This window comes from Vulpes lagopus, chromosome 12, assembly GCF_018345385.1.
Source record: "Vulpes lagopus strain Blue_001 chromosome 12, ASM1834538v1, whole genome shotgun sequence".
In the NCBI taxonomy this organism is placed as follows: Eukaryota; Metazoa; Chordata; class Mammalia; order Carnivora; family Canidae; genus Vulpes; species Vulpes lagopus.
Window position 1 is genome coordinate 10,481,421 of NC_054835.1, and position 15,794 is coordinate 10,497,214.

Here is a 15,794-nt window from a genome sequence, read left to right on the forward strand (position 1 = left end):
TGTGCAGTCACCCGGATTCTCTGTAGAGCAGAGAGCACCAGCCACGATCCCTGCTCCCAAAGGCCACCTGTCCTCTCACCTCTTCACACACATCAGACACTGAGCTGCTGTTTACAGGGCTGTGACATTTCCCCGAGGACAGTCCCCTGCAGGGCACAAAGTCTGTGCTGCCACCAAGAAATGTATCAGACACTCACATGGAGACAGGACACGGGCCTCTGTCCCCAGGCCCCCACAGCTGTGACAGCGGCTGCCCCATGGCACTAGTGGCTCTAGTAGGACAGTTAAGTCCGTGTCCGGGAATGTGACGCACCCCGGCGCTCATCGTGGACAAATGTATAGTGGCCTCTGGTGGGCACACACCGGTAGCCTGGAGGCAGGTCAGCTCTGCACCCCAGCCGATCAGCAAGACCCACGTCCTTGGAGGGGATGCATTTGGGAATGGTGACCTGATAGGACAGGGCAGGCCACACGGATAATCAGGGTAGTTGGTGGCCGTGCCTCTTGGCAGGAGGGAGGGATGTAGGAGGCAGGCTCAGGCTCTCCCTTAAGGCAGGAAGGACTTTCTTTTGATTTCTGGCAAAGATCTCTCTGTAACTCAAAACCCTTTTCAAGAAAAGAAATAGGACGTGCCCACCAGAATTAGATGGTGAGTACCCAGATGGTTTGGCATTTGTGCACAGGCCAAAGGGCCCAGCCTCTGGAGGCCTCAGGGCCGCTGTCTCAGAGGTTCCAGTAGGTTTGGCCCTTTCTGCCTCTGCTCTCGGGGCCAAAGCACAGGATTTGATGCAACCTGACCGTCTGAGGGCTGCTGAACCAGCTCCTTCTTAAATACCCTCAACCAAAAGTCCTTTTTGTTTGTTTCTCCAAATGCAAAGGCCATGTGTCACCCGTATGTGGGTAGGCAGCACCACAAAAGACACCAAAAACCTACCTTGGGGCCAGGCTTCCCAGTGATGCCCCGGGGGCCTCGTTCACCCCGCGGACCCTGCGAGGGGAAAGACAGAGGAAAGGTGAGCTCTGATCGTCCCTGCCCTGGGGACCTCCCACCCCCTACCACCGAGTGTGCTCCCCACAATGTGTTCCCGCTTCTCAGAAGCCCAGAGGGTGGTTACCGTTGGGCCTCGTTGCCCCCGTGGTCCCGGCTTCCCAGGCGTGCCCTAGAACCAGAGAGGAAGGGGCTGTCAGTCCCTCAAGACACCTGCCACGGCCTGGGCGGCTTACGGGGAGAGCGCTCAAAGACAGAGGCAGGGAAGGCCCGCTGCCCTTATCTTGGCTTCCACAGGAGATTTTTCAGGCTGAGAGACTTCACCGCACATTCAACACCCACAGCTTTGTATTCCTACACAGGCCTGTAGAAATCCAATTTTCTTCCTGCAGTCTGATGGATGTTTACCACCATTATCCGGTTTCCGATCTGGTTTCCTTTCTGCAAGCATCGACACCCCACCCCCCCTCTCCCTCTCTCTCTCTCCCAGAGGCGGGGGCGGCGGGGGGGGGGGGCGAGTGGGTCATTATTGCAAGAGAAGAAAAGAACGTCAACCCCTTTCATACATAATTTACTTTTGCTACAGTTAAGAATATTAGCCATTAAATTTTCAATAGGCTCCGCAGACAAGCAAACTTGCAACTCGATATATAAATCATATACCCAAAGCCATTTGCTTCTCTTCTAATAGAATTTGGACTCCGTTTTCTTGTTGTCGTTGTTTTGCATTTTCCAAACCACGGAAAACAGATGCTATGCGTGGTTTTTTTCCTCTGAAGCAAAGCTCTGAGAGCTGGTAAATGCAGTTTACCTAAGGCATGGGGAAGCAGTGGGCTGAACGCCACCCCAGTGTCCCCATGCCTCTCGACCGATTTTCCAGAATTTTATGACAGTTTCTCACGGAAAAGCCCAAGACAGGGCTGTGTCGCTAAAGGCCACCTGATACGCTGCCTCTCACCATCTTTCACTTGTTTGCTGCCAGAATCCAAACGGCTTTTCTACAGCCTCTCATCTTGAAATGAATTTAATAAAACAGCGTATGATGATGAGATAATTATGTTGCCTTGTAACAATGCACTCTGGCTTCCCTGCTTTAATTATACGGCAATATCCTTTGGCTTCAAATAAATATTTGCATACAAAAATTAATAAAGCCTTTGCTTTCTTCCAATGGTAGCCTCTCACCAGCGTCGACGCCAGGGCGGGGTACCGGCTGCTTCTTGGCATTTGTGGGTGCACACAGGTGCATGCCTCCGTACCCCAGCCTCCACCTAAACCCCTGCCCTTGGTCCCTGGCCCGCTGTCTTCCCACAGAGACTACCCACCCTGGCACAGACAGCAGGAGAATCCCCGCCGTGGTCCACTGGGGCCTCCCAGGTCCTCTTTGTAATCTGACCCAAGCCAAGAGGCATGGACGCTGCTGTAGAGATGGTGCCCCCTACCCCTCCACGGTCCCCTCGACAGCTTGCCTGTGAGCACTTGTCCTCACATCCCCATGGGGGAGGCACACACTCCAGCCGAGAAGCCAAACGCGGGTGGCGTCTCAGGACTCCTAGTCCCCCTCAGCCCCCAGCCCCTTGGGGCCACCCTCCTGGTCAGCGGATGGCTCAGGATAGGCGAGGAGCAGGCTCCACCCACACCAGGAACTTCTGCTTCTCACCACCCTCCCCAAGATTCTCATCTAAATCTGGATGACTTCCATTTGAAACCCTCGGGGAGGACGTTTCAAACGCAGCCAGCGCCAGTCTGTCAAGTGGCATCGTGCTCCACAGGGGTGGGGGTGGGGGCTCTGATCTCAGGACCCCACCCCTGCTCGCCTCCACCACCTTCACATCCTCTCGCCCCTGGGACGGCTCCTGGCCCTACCCGCACTCTGCTCCCCACTCAGGCCTCGGCCATTCCTCCCGGGCACCTGTCCCTGACCCTTACCTCCCTCTGCAGTTACCCACCCTCCCGCCCCCCTGCTTTTTCTCCTAGCACACACCACCCTCAGATTTGCTCACTGCCCCTGCCTCCGAAGGCAAGTTCCACGAGGGCGAGGATCTGGGCTTCTCCTGCTGTGTCCTCAGGGCCCCAAGAGCATCCAGGACATGGGGACTGAGGTGGTGCTCAATTATTGCTGTTTGAACGGATGGATGGACAGACGCTGTGACAGGATGCTGAGAACAACCCCACAAGCTGGTTTAGAAGAGGCAGCGAGCCAGCCGGACTGCCACCATCACTGCAGGAGTGAAAAGCACTGGGGCGCAGGGAAGGTCACTGTTGCTGGGAGACCCCAGCAGGGGGAGGAACCCCTCCTCCTTCCTTCCTGGGGAAGGTTCCAGAACACAGACATCTCTCTCAGGAGGGGAGCCGGGCAGACGTGTGTAATCGGGGTTCCTCTCCCGTGTGGGGACAGGGGTCCTCAGTCTCCAGTGGGCACCGGGGCGTGGGGAGCCCAGGAGCCAAGCGGTGATTGGTCCACGTGCACGTAACACGGCAGCAGTCCGCTGCTTGGCTCATGTGCAGGGCCATCTCGGACACTTCCCAGGGACACACTTCACCATGTTCCTGCAGATTCTCCGCTTGGGTCTCAGGAGCAGCACAGGGACTCTTTCTCTCCCACAAGGAGTGGACGTGCTCACCAGTCCTTTTTGGCCCTTGCCAAAGCCATTCCCTTTTGTATAAGTGGACATCTTTGTCATTGGCCCCACACCCACCGAGGTGGCTGCCACATGCGAGCTAGGAAATCCCTGGAAATTCGTGGCGTAGATGGTTTCCTCGGGGTGTCCATGCTTCAGAGCCTGGGAACCACAAGCCCAAGCCCACAAGAGCAAACCCTTGGCCCCACACTGCCCTGCTCTCCAACCACCTGTGTTTCCTCTGTGTCCCTGGTGACCCACGGCACTGATACACATGGACGATGGCCCACCGGGGCTCAGAGTGGAGGAGGGGACCCAGGCACCTGTCCGGCCTTCTGAGCTCAGGGGTGGGAGGCTGAGAAGCTCAAGGGGCAGGGAGAGGGTAATGGGGCTTGGATCAGAGTGTGGCCCTAGGGTGCTGGCCAGGCCTCCATAGCAGGACTTGTAGTCAAATCATAAGACCAAACTCTCTGAATGTCATGACCCCTCCTGGACAGTCTCACGGCAGGGTGGTGTCAAAGGTTATGAGGCCTCCACCAACACCGAAGCCATCCCCTCGCCACCCCACACTTCCCGGGCCCCAGACCACACTTCACCGTGGCCTCTATATTCTAGAACACAGCCTTCCCTAAAGACATCCATCAGACTCTCCCTGGAAGGAAGAACCAGATAGACAGGTAAGTAGGTAGGTGGGTGGGTAGATGACGGATACACGGATGGTGACAGTGATAGACGGGCAAGAGACACACGCAGAGACACACGCACTGATGTAGACACAGACAGGATATATGTGGAGTTAACAGGCAGAGAGCCAGCTCCAGACCCAGATCCAGATGATAATCCTGTCCCTGTGTTCACACATCTGCTCGTACTGAGAGTGGCCCCCTGGGCACAAACGTTTGCTCACACGGGTTTGGTGGCTAGAAGTCTCTGTTTTCAGGAGAGCTCACGGTCTCTGCTCAGACATGGTAAGGACACTTTGGAGCAGGTGATCTGACGGGGTACAGCCCCCACCTGTGCCCGGAGCTCCAGCATGGGGCTCAGGGCAGCGGGCTTGGCCTGGCATAGCACACACAGAGGCTGCAGTTCTTCAGAAGCCTGGTGTGCCCAACAAGGCATGCCCTGTACATATCTCACAGACCAGCCCCTGTGTCCCCACATGCCTGTGGACACCCAGCTCAGGGCTGCAGGACCAAGATGACCCCCTGGATCACGTGTCCCTCAGGGGGCAGTGCTCTGGCAGCACTACGTCATCTTCCTGCCAGAAGGCCTGGCCACCAGGGAGTCATGGCTTCCCCAGCCCAGTCCCCCAGAATGTGGAAGTTCATGGTGATGACAGAGGGAACCACTGTGCACTGCACCAGGCAGGTGCGCTGTGACTATGGCAGCTGGGCAGTAACAGGGCAGAGGGGCTTCCTGAATTCACACCCACGGGGCAGGTGACATACAAAGTAGAAGAAAGCTCCTTTTTCCCCTTCCTTTCCTTTTAAACTTAGCCTGGAGGAAGAGTCAGTTGGGTTGAAAGGGAAGAATCTGGGTTTCACTAATGACCTGAGGAGCTGTCAGAGTCGTGGTGTTTATTAGAATTCTCTACCCACTCCCCACATGTTTTCCTCTCCTGCTCCTGCCCTTCCTGCCCCCACCCCACCCAGCCCCACATGTGGGAAGAGTCTCCCGTGCTTGGAGCCCAAGCCCCTGACCTAAAGGTCAGCTGTCTGGAAGGCAGTTTTGGCAGCAAAGTGGGTGAGAATAAACAAGACATACTAGAAAGTATACCCTTTAAATACCAAGGCAGCAGAACAAGCCACCTGACAAGGGGCCAGGCAATCCTTACCCTGCCACCTTTCTCTCCGTTGGCACCAGGAAAGCCAGGAAATCCAATAGAACCCTGAAAGAGAGATAATTAATGAAGAAGCATGAGAGCTGGGCCAGGGGATGAGCTATGCTGCATGTGCCAGCTGCATGTTCCAGTACACAGCCTCAGACACTAACTACCCACCCCTAACACACCCATCCACCCACACACACTTAGATGTTCACCCATCCATCCATCCACCCCTCCACCCATCCATCCAACTATCCACCAACCTATCTACCCATATATACATCATCCACCCATCCACTCATCCATTCATCCCTCCACTGATCCATCCACCCAGCCATCATCATCACCCACCCACTCAATAAATATTTCCGGAACATCTCATAGACTCCAAATCTAAAAACCAAAGCTGTCTTAACCATGCTTCTCCCTTCTCCCTTTCTCCACACCCATGTCTTCATAACGCTAGTATTTGGGAAGAACAGGGTGCATAGAGATGAACTGGAGATGATGTGCAAATCTCACATTTATGATGTTTGTTTACCGTGCCTTGTCATGTTTTGTTATCTTCCCAGAACACCTCTAAATAAAGCATGGCAACTTGTAAAATCAGAAATCAATGTAAATTAGTGCAGACTATAGCAACTAACAGCTAGTTCATTCTAGAAACCTACAAGGTGCATATAGACAAAAGATGAACTCACGACTTTGTTGTGGTGAATATCCAGACACCTCCTAGGTGAGTTGTAAGGTGCCCCCTGGCCCCCCACATACTCAGGAGGTGGTGACTACTGTCAATGGGCCTCTACCTTCCATGTGGCTTAAAATCCTGACCTGAACATGTGCTTAGAACATGAAAGGCTCACAAATTTCCCAGCCTTGCATTTCTCACAGGGGCCTAGCATGGCCCACCCGGCCCTATGCCCATCCGCAAATCGGGGCAGGAGACTGTGCCGAAGACCCCTGGTTTCAGGTCCCACAGCGCTCAGTGTGGGAGCTGGGTAACAGGGCTACATCCAGGCGCTCCCAAGGACTTTCAAAATGGCCAGGCAAGCTTCGAAGTTCTACCCTTGCCTTCCAAGGACGCTGCCTGAACTTGATCCACACATACCCCCAAACTTCTCTTCTCTCTGCTCCACCCCCCAGGAGACATGCACTTCAGGAGAGAAGATCCATCCATCAACCCGTCTTTCTCCAAGATGCCGTGGGCACATCACAGCCACGTCCGGCGTGCCACTGCTGGACATGAAACACACTCCCGTTTCACGCCACCTGCCCCCCTTGCACACAGGGCGAGGGTCCAGGCCCTGGGGGTGGATATTAGCATTCCACGGGAAGGGCCGCTGTTTCCTTAGCCAGGATGGGAATACCCTGCAGTGCAGCCAGCCCACAGGGCCCGTCCTGTTAATAAGACTGAGACTGGGAGTCTAGAGAGTGCTGAGGCTGGGGAGGCAGGAGAGATGGGAGAGACAGGAGCTCTCTTCCACCACTAATTATGTCTCTAGTGCAGGCGGCTGGGTATTTTTTAAGGAAGAGCCATGAATAATAAAAGGTGAGATTTGAAAAAAAATAATGTCTTAAATGCTTTCCAAAGCCTCGAGGAGCTGTTTCACTTAAGGCAGAACATGATATCATATAAGGAAGGTTTCATCTCTCTTTTAGGCTCAGTTATGAGCAAATAACTTTCAAATCCCCAGGGTGAAGCACCAAAGGTGAGCGAGGCTTCTCGGGTCCTCCGTGTGGAGAAAGTAGCGGGCGCAGATGCCAGGGACCACTCGTGCAGCCCTGGGCTCAGCCTGGCTTTCCCGCATTCTCTGAAAGGCTCCACTAACTGTGCTGGCACCTCCTTCCAACTCAGCCAGACTAAGGCAGAAGGCTGTGAGCAGGGCAGAATGTGGGGGAGACACAGCAGCACCCCCAGAGTCGGTTAGAGGGACAGGGAGGGCAGGAGCCTCGAGGGGGTCTCCGAGCACTGGCCATGCTCACAAATTACCTTGGGCCCTTGTCTTCCTGGGTAACCTGGTAATCCTGGCACTCCGAGCTTTCCCTGGTGAAAAAGTAGTAGTTGTGTCAGGGTTAGGGTTAGGGTTAGGGTTAGGGCTAGGGTTAGGGTTAGGGTTAGGGCTAGGGTTAGGACAGGGAGGACATCTTGGGCACTCCGAGATGGGCGGAGGGCGGAGTTGAAGGGCAGGGCAGGTGTAAGGACTTTTGCCATGGTTGCCGGGGCTCAGACCCCACGCTGGGAAAGCCTAGAGGAAGGCACTCTCCCAGGAAGCTGGCCAAGTGCTCTGAATGTCCCAGCTTAGAACAAGAAAAGGATCGAGCTGTCAACAGACAATCTCCCTGGGACAGTTGGCAGGGTGCCAGGGGAGCACGTGGGACAGGACCTGCATCAGACCTCCCCCATCCCCATCTGGGGGTCTCAGCCTCGCTGAGTCACCAGCTGGACATCCAAGTTCATTGGAAGTTCTGTCCCTGAGAGGTGGTGGAGCTTCCCGTGTCACATACCTTCTCGCCAGGGGGTCCCAGAGGACCAGGGTCGCCATTCGGACCTCCACGACCCTTAGGGCCTTCGGGGCCATCCTCTCCTCGAGGACCAGGGGGGCCGATCTCCCCCTGCAAGTCAGAAAAAAGAAGGTGAGGGCAGACTCCCAGGCTCACTCCCCACCACACGACACTCACGGCTGTTCTGTGCCTAAGAATCCATGTCCCAGGTAAGATCTCCCAGTAGGAGCCACTCAGATGGCTCGGCCCACCAGGTGGCCTCAAGCAGATAGAACCCGCTTGGGTCAGACTAGAGCAAAGCACGGTGCAGCAAGCTATACACTCTGCTGAACGGCTTCCCCATCCCTCTGCACAGAGGTGGGTGGCTCTTCCCAGGTACCTTCTCCAAATGAGTCTCTTTTGGCTGAGATAACTGGTTAACACTGGTTTGCACTGGTTGCTCTAAATTGCTACTTTCCCAAATACAGCACAACAGCTCATGCACAGGGGGATGCTTTTTCCCTTGAAACCCCAAGAGGCATAGGAATGGACCACAGCCCCTGGCTGGGCATCTATCTGGGCATGGCTGGCACACAGGGGACCACAGACGTGTCCCACAAATGGCAGGGTCCCAAACACGGCCCCATCCAACTCCCCATCATACGAATGGGGAGGCCTGGGCCCAAGCCCAATGGGGGTTGCCGACGTCAACACAGCATGCCAGCCCAGCATCTGAGCGCCCACCTCTCTGCCCGCTGCTGAGTGTCCTCTGGTCTCTGGCTTCCAGGAGCAGCTGTGGGACAGCTGTGCCACCCACAACAAAAATGCTCAGCACACACAGAAAGACCAATAACTTCCTTATTTGTAAGGTCCAATGTGTCTGTCTGCAGGACCAGATCCTTGGTCCCTAAGAAGCACTTTTTCTCAATCAACAAAAGTATCTTTCACATGTTGGCTGACCAACTAGAAAGTACCAGTGCTGGGCAGAAATTTCTCTCTGGGGGAAATTAAGACCGATGACACCAGCTCCGTGGTGAAGGAGGCACCTGGCTCCCACTCCCGCCCTCACCTAATTCCAACAGCAGCCTGTCCCCAGGAGCCTGGCATGTGACTGCCAAACGTCTTTTGTGCGATCTCCTCTGAAAAAGCATCCTCGTAATAGGGACCCCAAATGCAGGTACCGCATTGTCAGAGGCATAATAAAAAGGACTTTTCACCAGCCAAACGGAGAAGCCCTTCAGATGTGGGGAGTGGGAGTCTTGTCACCATGGAGAAAGTTCTAGAACGGCTGCGTTTAGCAGGAATATAACTGGGACATTACTGTGAAATGAATCTCTCTTTTATTCCTCCTCCTTTGATAGAAGCCAAGATTGCTTCTGCCTTTTTAGTTTGGGACACAGCGCCAAGCGTGTGGGGCTCTCTGGCTCTGGCGTGTTCTGAAAAGGCACCTGCAGGCCCGCCTTGTCAGGGCATAATTACAGTGGCCGCGTGACAGTCCCGCCGGCTGACAGCTGACCGTCAAGGTGTGCGTCCAGCTGCTGCTGTGTGGCCGTACCTACCAGGCGGCACAGGCACCTCACTCCCTCTTGCTCAGGCCGGGGCTCGCTCAGAAGTTTTTGGGGGGGAGCTTCAAAGCGCCTGCACCACTGTGGCAGCAGGCCCAGGACCCAGACACTTCCTCCAGCATCATCTGCATCACCCTCTCCTCAATTAGATGAAAACACAGCCAGCAGCTTTCTGTCAGGCACCTGCCATGTAAGCCCCCACCTCCCCCAGCACTGACCCACTTCCTCTCCGGCTGAGGTGAATTATTCATTAAAAACAACTGGTTTGTTGAAGATTCCGATAGGCCAGGATGAGGCTACGGAACACAGGAGCTGCTTGGGGCCCTAAAAATATGTAAGAATGCTTGGTGGGCGGACATGCCATGGGGGTGGGCAGGGACCCCCACCCTCCCTGGTCAGAGGGCTCGTCGGCAGCCCCTTCCCGCCTATCCCCCTGCAATGCTCCCACCCATCTGAGCCAAATGAACTGCTCTGCTAAGGTGTCACTGGAACAGGACAAGTCTCCACTGACCCCGGGGCAGGTGAGGGCATGGGGCAGAGGGGCGAGGTAACCACAGTGACCCTAGTAACTGGGGGTGAACACCAGAGGAGAGCCCCGCGGCTCTGAGCCAGGCCTCTGGCTGATATGCACAGAGCCAGGCCTCTGGCTCCCAGCTGTCCCTGCCTGTGGGCCAGGAGCCCCCGCAGAGGGGTCACCTCTGTTAGGAGAAGCTGTTCTGTGGCTCCAAACACTCCAGCCTTCACCCCTGTTCGGCACCTCCATGGGTCCCTTGCTACAGCCCCTCCTACAGCCCCTCCTCTAGCCCCGCCCCTCACTGGCCCCTCCCCTCAGCTGGCCCTGCCCTTGGCCCCCTACATCCTTCCAGCCCCCAGCCCCTGACACCCTTGAGACACTCACCCGATCACCCTTGATGCCCATGTCTCCTTTAAACCCAGGAAAACCATCTTCACCCTGAGGAGGGATGAGGGACAAGACAGTGCCTGGGCTGCTTGAAGGAGCCTGCCTCTCAGATGGCTGGCCCCCCACGCTCAGCACCCACCCCACCCCAATCCTGGCCCCGACATCCACCCTGGCCCCCAGTGCCCAGGTGCTTGGGCCACCACACAAGCCCTGGACGTGCCAGGTAAGGATGTCCCTCATGAAGGGCATCCCCCTCACCCTCTGCGGTCAGTCTGGGGCTCAAGCTCAATCCCCACATCCTCAGCACCACCCGGTCCAGACATTGCTGGGGCCCAGTAACTGCTGACCAGTGAGCACAGGAGGGGGGACGTGGGGAAGACGCCCCACAGAAGCTGCAGGCCTTGGCTGGCCTGGTGGACAGGACCAGTGAGCTGTAGGGTAGGGAAGGGCCTGGGACCCAGGCAGTCCTGCTGCGGGGCTGGCCTGCAGTGAATATAGCCCTGCATCTTCTGGGCCATGGGATGTGTTCCCGTCATGTGTGAATTTGGAGATTCACAGATGTCAGTGGCCTGTTGTCCACTCGTGTCCCCACAGAGACACCCATAGGACCCTCAGGGAGTTGGCACAGGGCCACCTGGCTCACCCTTCACTCTCAGTGTCTGGATCTCATTGCCCTGAACATCCAGGCTGCCAGGAGCTCATACCCAGAGGGAGGCAGCTTTCTGGGGCAGGACGAGAAGCCTTACATCCCCGGGCTATGGCACTTGTCCGTCCGCTGTTGTGTTAAGTGCCAGGGACGCCCCTACAGCAGCCTTAGAGTGCCAAGGCCCCAGGAGATGGGTCCTCACCCCCCCCTCAGATCTGACTCAGGACAGTGCGGGGGCCCTCCTGGAGAAGAGGCCCTCCCTGTGCCACCCAGCCCATATTATCTCCAGTAGCCCTGTTTCTGGCAAAAGGTCAAAGTGACAAGTGGGGCACGCGGGGCTCTGGGTAGGCCCCTCTGACAGGCCGCAGGGCCTGGGTCCACAGGCCAGGAATGCAGGGAGATGGGACTGGCCAGTGGGGACATGGTCTGCCCTGCAGGGGGGTGTGCTTGGCCCTGACCTCGATGGGCCTTGGTCACCACACTTCTGAGGCCCCAGAACAAGGGTTCAGAGGTCTGCCTTGCTCTGGCCACTCTCCAGGGGGAACTGAGGCAGCACGTGTATACGTCTGCTCCTTCCACCTGGCAGCCAGCTGAGAGTAGAGGGGGCCGGGGGCTGAGCAAACACCATAGCATGGAGGGTCCAGCCTCCATGTCCTCCTTGTCCAGTGCAGCCACCTGAAGAGCCACCTCAGGAATGGCAGATGGCGCAGGAGGGACCCATGCCCAGCTCCGTGGTGACACCCCTTCCCCTCTGCACCCGGCTCTGTAGCAGCTTGTAAGGTGGCCACTGGGGCTGGAGAGTGGGGCGTCCGCTGGTCTCGGCAGGTGAGTCATGGGCTGTGTGCTGGGCCAGAGCTTTGGCCTTGGGTGGGGGGTTCAAAGCCCCAGCCCCTCAGCCCCGCCAGGTGGGGCACCCACAGCGGGTCATCATCCACCTCTTCTTCCTTTGGCAAACAGTCTGTGCCTTGGGGTGTGCCAAGCCCCCCGACCTCAGAGGCCTCAGCAGCCTCCGCCGGGGCTAGCGCATCACCAAGGGAGCCACCTGCCCTAACCCAGGCTGGGCTGTGTGCACTGGTCCGCCGCCACATGATGGAAAGGACACTCACCTTTTCTCCCTTCGTGCCCTTCAGACCGCGGATGCCATCTGCCCCCTGTGCAAACAGAGAGGGAAGGGAGTGAGTCAGAGCCTCCCCAGAGCTCTCGAAAGGAAAGGCCTAAGCCCCAAACGCCAAGGAGGGAAAGTGCTTGGCCACCCCAACCCAGGCAAGCTCCCTTGTGCTCCTGGTCTCCAAGGAAGGGCTCCATCCTTGCACCCATGCAAGCCCCCCCAGGCCACCCTCTTCCAGAAACATCTGTCTCACTGAGGTCTGGGGAGCAGGTGGGACGTGAGGCCTCAGCTTGGGCTCTGTAATCAGGCAGACTGGTTCAGGTCCCGGGTGTCCCTTGCCTCAATATTCTCATTTGGAAAGTGGGGGTGAAAACAAGCATTACCCTGTTACTGCTGGTGGGAGGGGAACACCAGATAAGCCCCCCAGACAGTGCCCCAGCACAGAGTGGGTGCTCAATAGACAACAGCGATGTGCTGTCTGGCAATCGTCATTTTGTATTATTACGATAAATGATAACAGGTACAATCTCATTATTTACCAGTTAATAACAATGATACTACCACCACCAATAGTCAGCTCAGGACATACCTCATCTCTGTGCCAATAAGAACTGAAAGGGAGGGACATGTCCCCTTCCCCCACCCCCTCCCCCAAGCCAGCACCTCACCCAGGCCAGGTAAAGCCCTCTGTGGAATGGAGTTAAGGGGCCACGACCTCAGCCCTCTGAGCAGGAAGCAGACACTGACTACCGACTCCCAGGGGCCAGCTGCCCACAGGACCCGAGACAGGCTGGGCCTCCCATCTCTGTTCCAGCTAAAGCTGCCAGCCTCCCGGGGACCCTCAGGCTGCCAGCTGCCCTCTTGTGGCAAGAATTTTGCACAGACTGCGCAGTTTGAGCCCCTTTCCAGGGGCCTAGGAGAGGGCCCTCAGAAAAGCTGGAGCTGGGACTGGCCCAGGCTGCACGGCCTCCCCTGAGGCACCCGGCCACCCAGGTGGCCGGATACCTCAGGGCAGAGGGGAGGCCCTGTTACCCTGAAACCCTGATGCCCTGGGGGTTCTGGCACCAGCTTCCTCCCTCTTCCCCTGCCCACATCCTTCCAGACCTAATGTTCCCCCATTTTACCACCTGGTCAGAGGCCAGGGGACTGCAGGCCAGGAGACAAACAGGCCAGGTCTCTGAGCTGGGTCATTTTGTTTCAGGGGCTGCACCACGTGGAACAGAGGTGTTGAGCAACATCTCTGACACCTGCCGGTTAGATGACCATAGGCTCACCGCCCCCCCCCCCCCCAACCCCTGCCAAATCGGGACAGTCAAAAATGTCTCCGGGTGTCCCCCAGGGGACACGAATAGGCCCTGGATGGTTCAGAACCATGGACTGCAGCATCTGCTATGGCTGAAGTGGGCCAGCACGGAGGGACCAGAATGCATGGGGCCCAGAGAGGGACAGGTTCTTGTGCAGGGCCCAGAGACAACTTGTATTCAGGGTCTTTCGCCCACCTGCCCCTGCAGGATCAGGAGGCAGGGTTCCAGTAGGCAGCAGCCTAGCCCTCAGCAAGGACAGGAAAGCACGCAGAGGGGTGCTGCCCCAGAAGGGAGGTAGGACCTGGTGGAGAAAAAGCCAGGCCACCACCTGTCCGCCCCATGCTGTCACCTCCCCTGGGGCCCCCCCAGGCTGCCCCCCCAGGCTGCGGACCCCGCTGACATTTTCAAAACCCCAGGGAATGAGAATCCATTTCTCCCATGAAAAGAGCATTGAGCTCTGCTTTTCCTCCCACTCTCCGCTTCCAAGTCTAACTGGATCGCTCGTGGCGTGAATGAATTTTAATCAGATAGACAAGATAAGAGCATCCTCCATAAACATTTTAAAGCAAACACCTTTTAGCTCACAGACACAGCATTATGCAATTAGCCACGTTCAGGGCTGGCAGACACTTTTGCTATGCGACAAGAATTTGTAAAGTAAACACGCACAGAGCTCACAAAATCAGCATTTCTGCTGAACAATCATCCTTGTGAAACTCTCTAGGCATGCTTGCAAGAGCCCACTTCCCACCTAGGGCCCCTGAGCCCCAGGAAGTCTGTCTGCGGTGGCTCGGGCCCTCACAAGGCCATGATCCCTGGGAAATGCAGTAGGGGCCACTTGGAGCCCGGCATGGGGCACTTGGCTCAGAATACGCAGGTCTGGGTCTGAGTCCTGATGGAGGCATAGATGTCAGGCTAACTTGGGACAAATTACTGAGCACGGAGGTCGTGGGTTCTCCGCCCTCCACATCACAGGCCAGCTGCACACTTCTGATGGGCAAGAAGGCTCCAGAACATTAAGCATGGGAAACGGTGTGGATGGGGCCCAGGTGCTGCTGGGTGTGTTCATGTGAATTCTTCAGACTGAGCTAGTGGGGTGTGTACACATGTGTATATATTTCCTTTCACATCAAGTTAAGATCATTTTGAAGGAAAGACTCCATTAGCTTCTTTTGCAAGCCCCAGAACCACCTAGAGCTTTCAGACGCCATGCCATGGTTGTTCTCGGAGAAAGCAGAGCCCCACCCACACCCAGCACATGTACCTTCCTCAGGGCACATCCCTTTCCATATAAATGTGCCCAACACAGTCGAGAAAGTGGCATGAGTGGAGATGACATTACACAACTCAAAGCAAACACGGTTAGCTCCAGCTGAACAGCCGGGGCTGTGTGCTGGGTATTGCTCTGGAGCTCTGTGCCCTGTTTAACCAGGTTCTGGGACGCTTTCGGCAGCAGAAACACAATTGTGGATAAATGGACATCTCCCACGAACCTTGCCTAGCCACCCGGTCGGCCTAGGTGTTCTCCAGGGGGACGGGCTCTCTCACTCTAGATGTGCAAAGGGCCCTGGAACTACTTCTCTGAGCTTCCTTAGGAGAGAGCGCCAGACACCTCACTGTGGCTGAGCTGTGCAGCCCTAAGGGGCTAGAAGGGAGCAGGCACCAGGTGACAACTAACAGCGTCCCCACGCTACCGTCCTGCTGCCTGTGTTGTCACAGACGCACCAGAGAGACGTCCCCTGCTTGGGATCAGCCCCTCCTGGCCCCAGATGGCCCCTGCCCCACCTGCCCAGGCCCTCTGTCCTGGGATCCCGCCTCCCCACGAGCCTGGGAGAACCAGGGCTACTGCGCCCTGCTATCCCAACCTTGACCTCCAGGAAGTTGTGAAGCAGCCAGAATCTCACCTTGACTCCTCGAGGACCCGGATAGCCAATTGGGCCCTGGGGGCCAGGCGGACCCTGAAACCAAAGAGGAAATGCCATTAGCTCTGACTTGGGTGGGCAGGCATGGCGGTGGTGTCTGGTGCACTCCTGGGTCCTCCCCGCATAGTCAGCATGCCTGCCTTCCACCAGCAAGCTCCCCCAGCTCTGAGCAGAGGGGACAGCCCAGATCAGCCTCCTCAGGAGACACACAGGACCTGCTCCTACTCGACCCAGCCCCAGGCAAGGCAAAAGCACAGGCTGTGTCCCATGAGGAGTAAGAACACCACGGACCAATCCAACTGTGGCCACAGCCCACCAGTCCGGGAGTGCAAGTGGGGCAGCGAGCAAGATGGGCAGAGGGCTCTGATGCTTTGGGGGGCCTGGCTGCCCTGAGAGCAGCACATTCCCAGTAGAGGCACCTTGGATGACATGG

At 56.7% G+C, this 15,794-nt stretch overlaps 1 protein-coding gene across 2 annotated transcripts in view; it reads right to left on the minus strand.

Moving 5' to 3' along the window:
• The window catches only part of COL5A1 (collagen type V alpha 1 chain), a 152,861-nt gene that overhangs the window by 40,651 nt on the left and 96,416 nt on the right, over positions 1-15,794 (minus strand). For both annotated transcript variants that reach the window (XM_041724123.1, XM_041724122.1), the window contains exons 27-34: positions 15,344-15,397; positions 12,134-12,178; positions 10,379-10,432; positions 7,940-8,047; positions 7,425-7,478; positions 5,444-5,497; positions 1,116-1,160; positions 935-988 (exon numbers count right to left, since the gene is read on the minus strand). In XM_041724123.1, the coding sequence (XP_041580057.1) occupies positions 935-988; positions 1,116-1,160; positions 5,444-5,497; positions 7,425-7,478; positions 7,940-8,047; positions 10,379-10,432; positions 12,134-12,178; positions 15,344-15,397 (468 nt within the window). The remainder of the gene's footprint in view (positions 1-934; positions 989-1,115; positions 1,161-5,443; positions 5,498-7,424; positions 7,479-7,939; positions 8,048-10,378; positions 10,433-12,133; positions 12,179-15,343; positions 15,398-15,794) is intronic.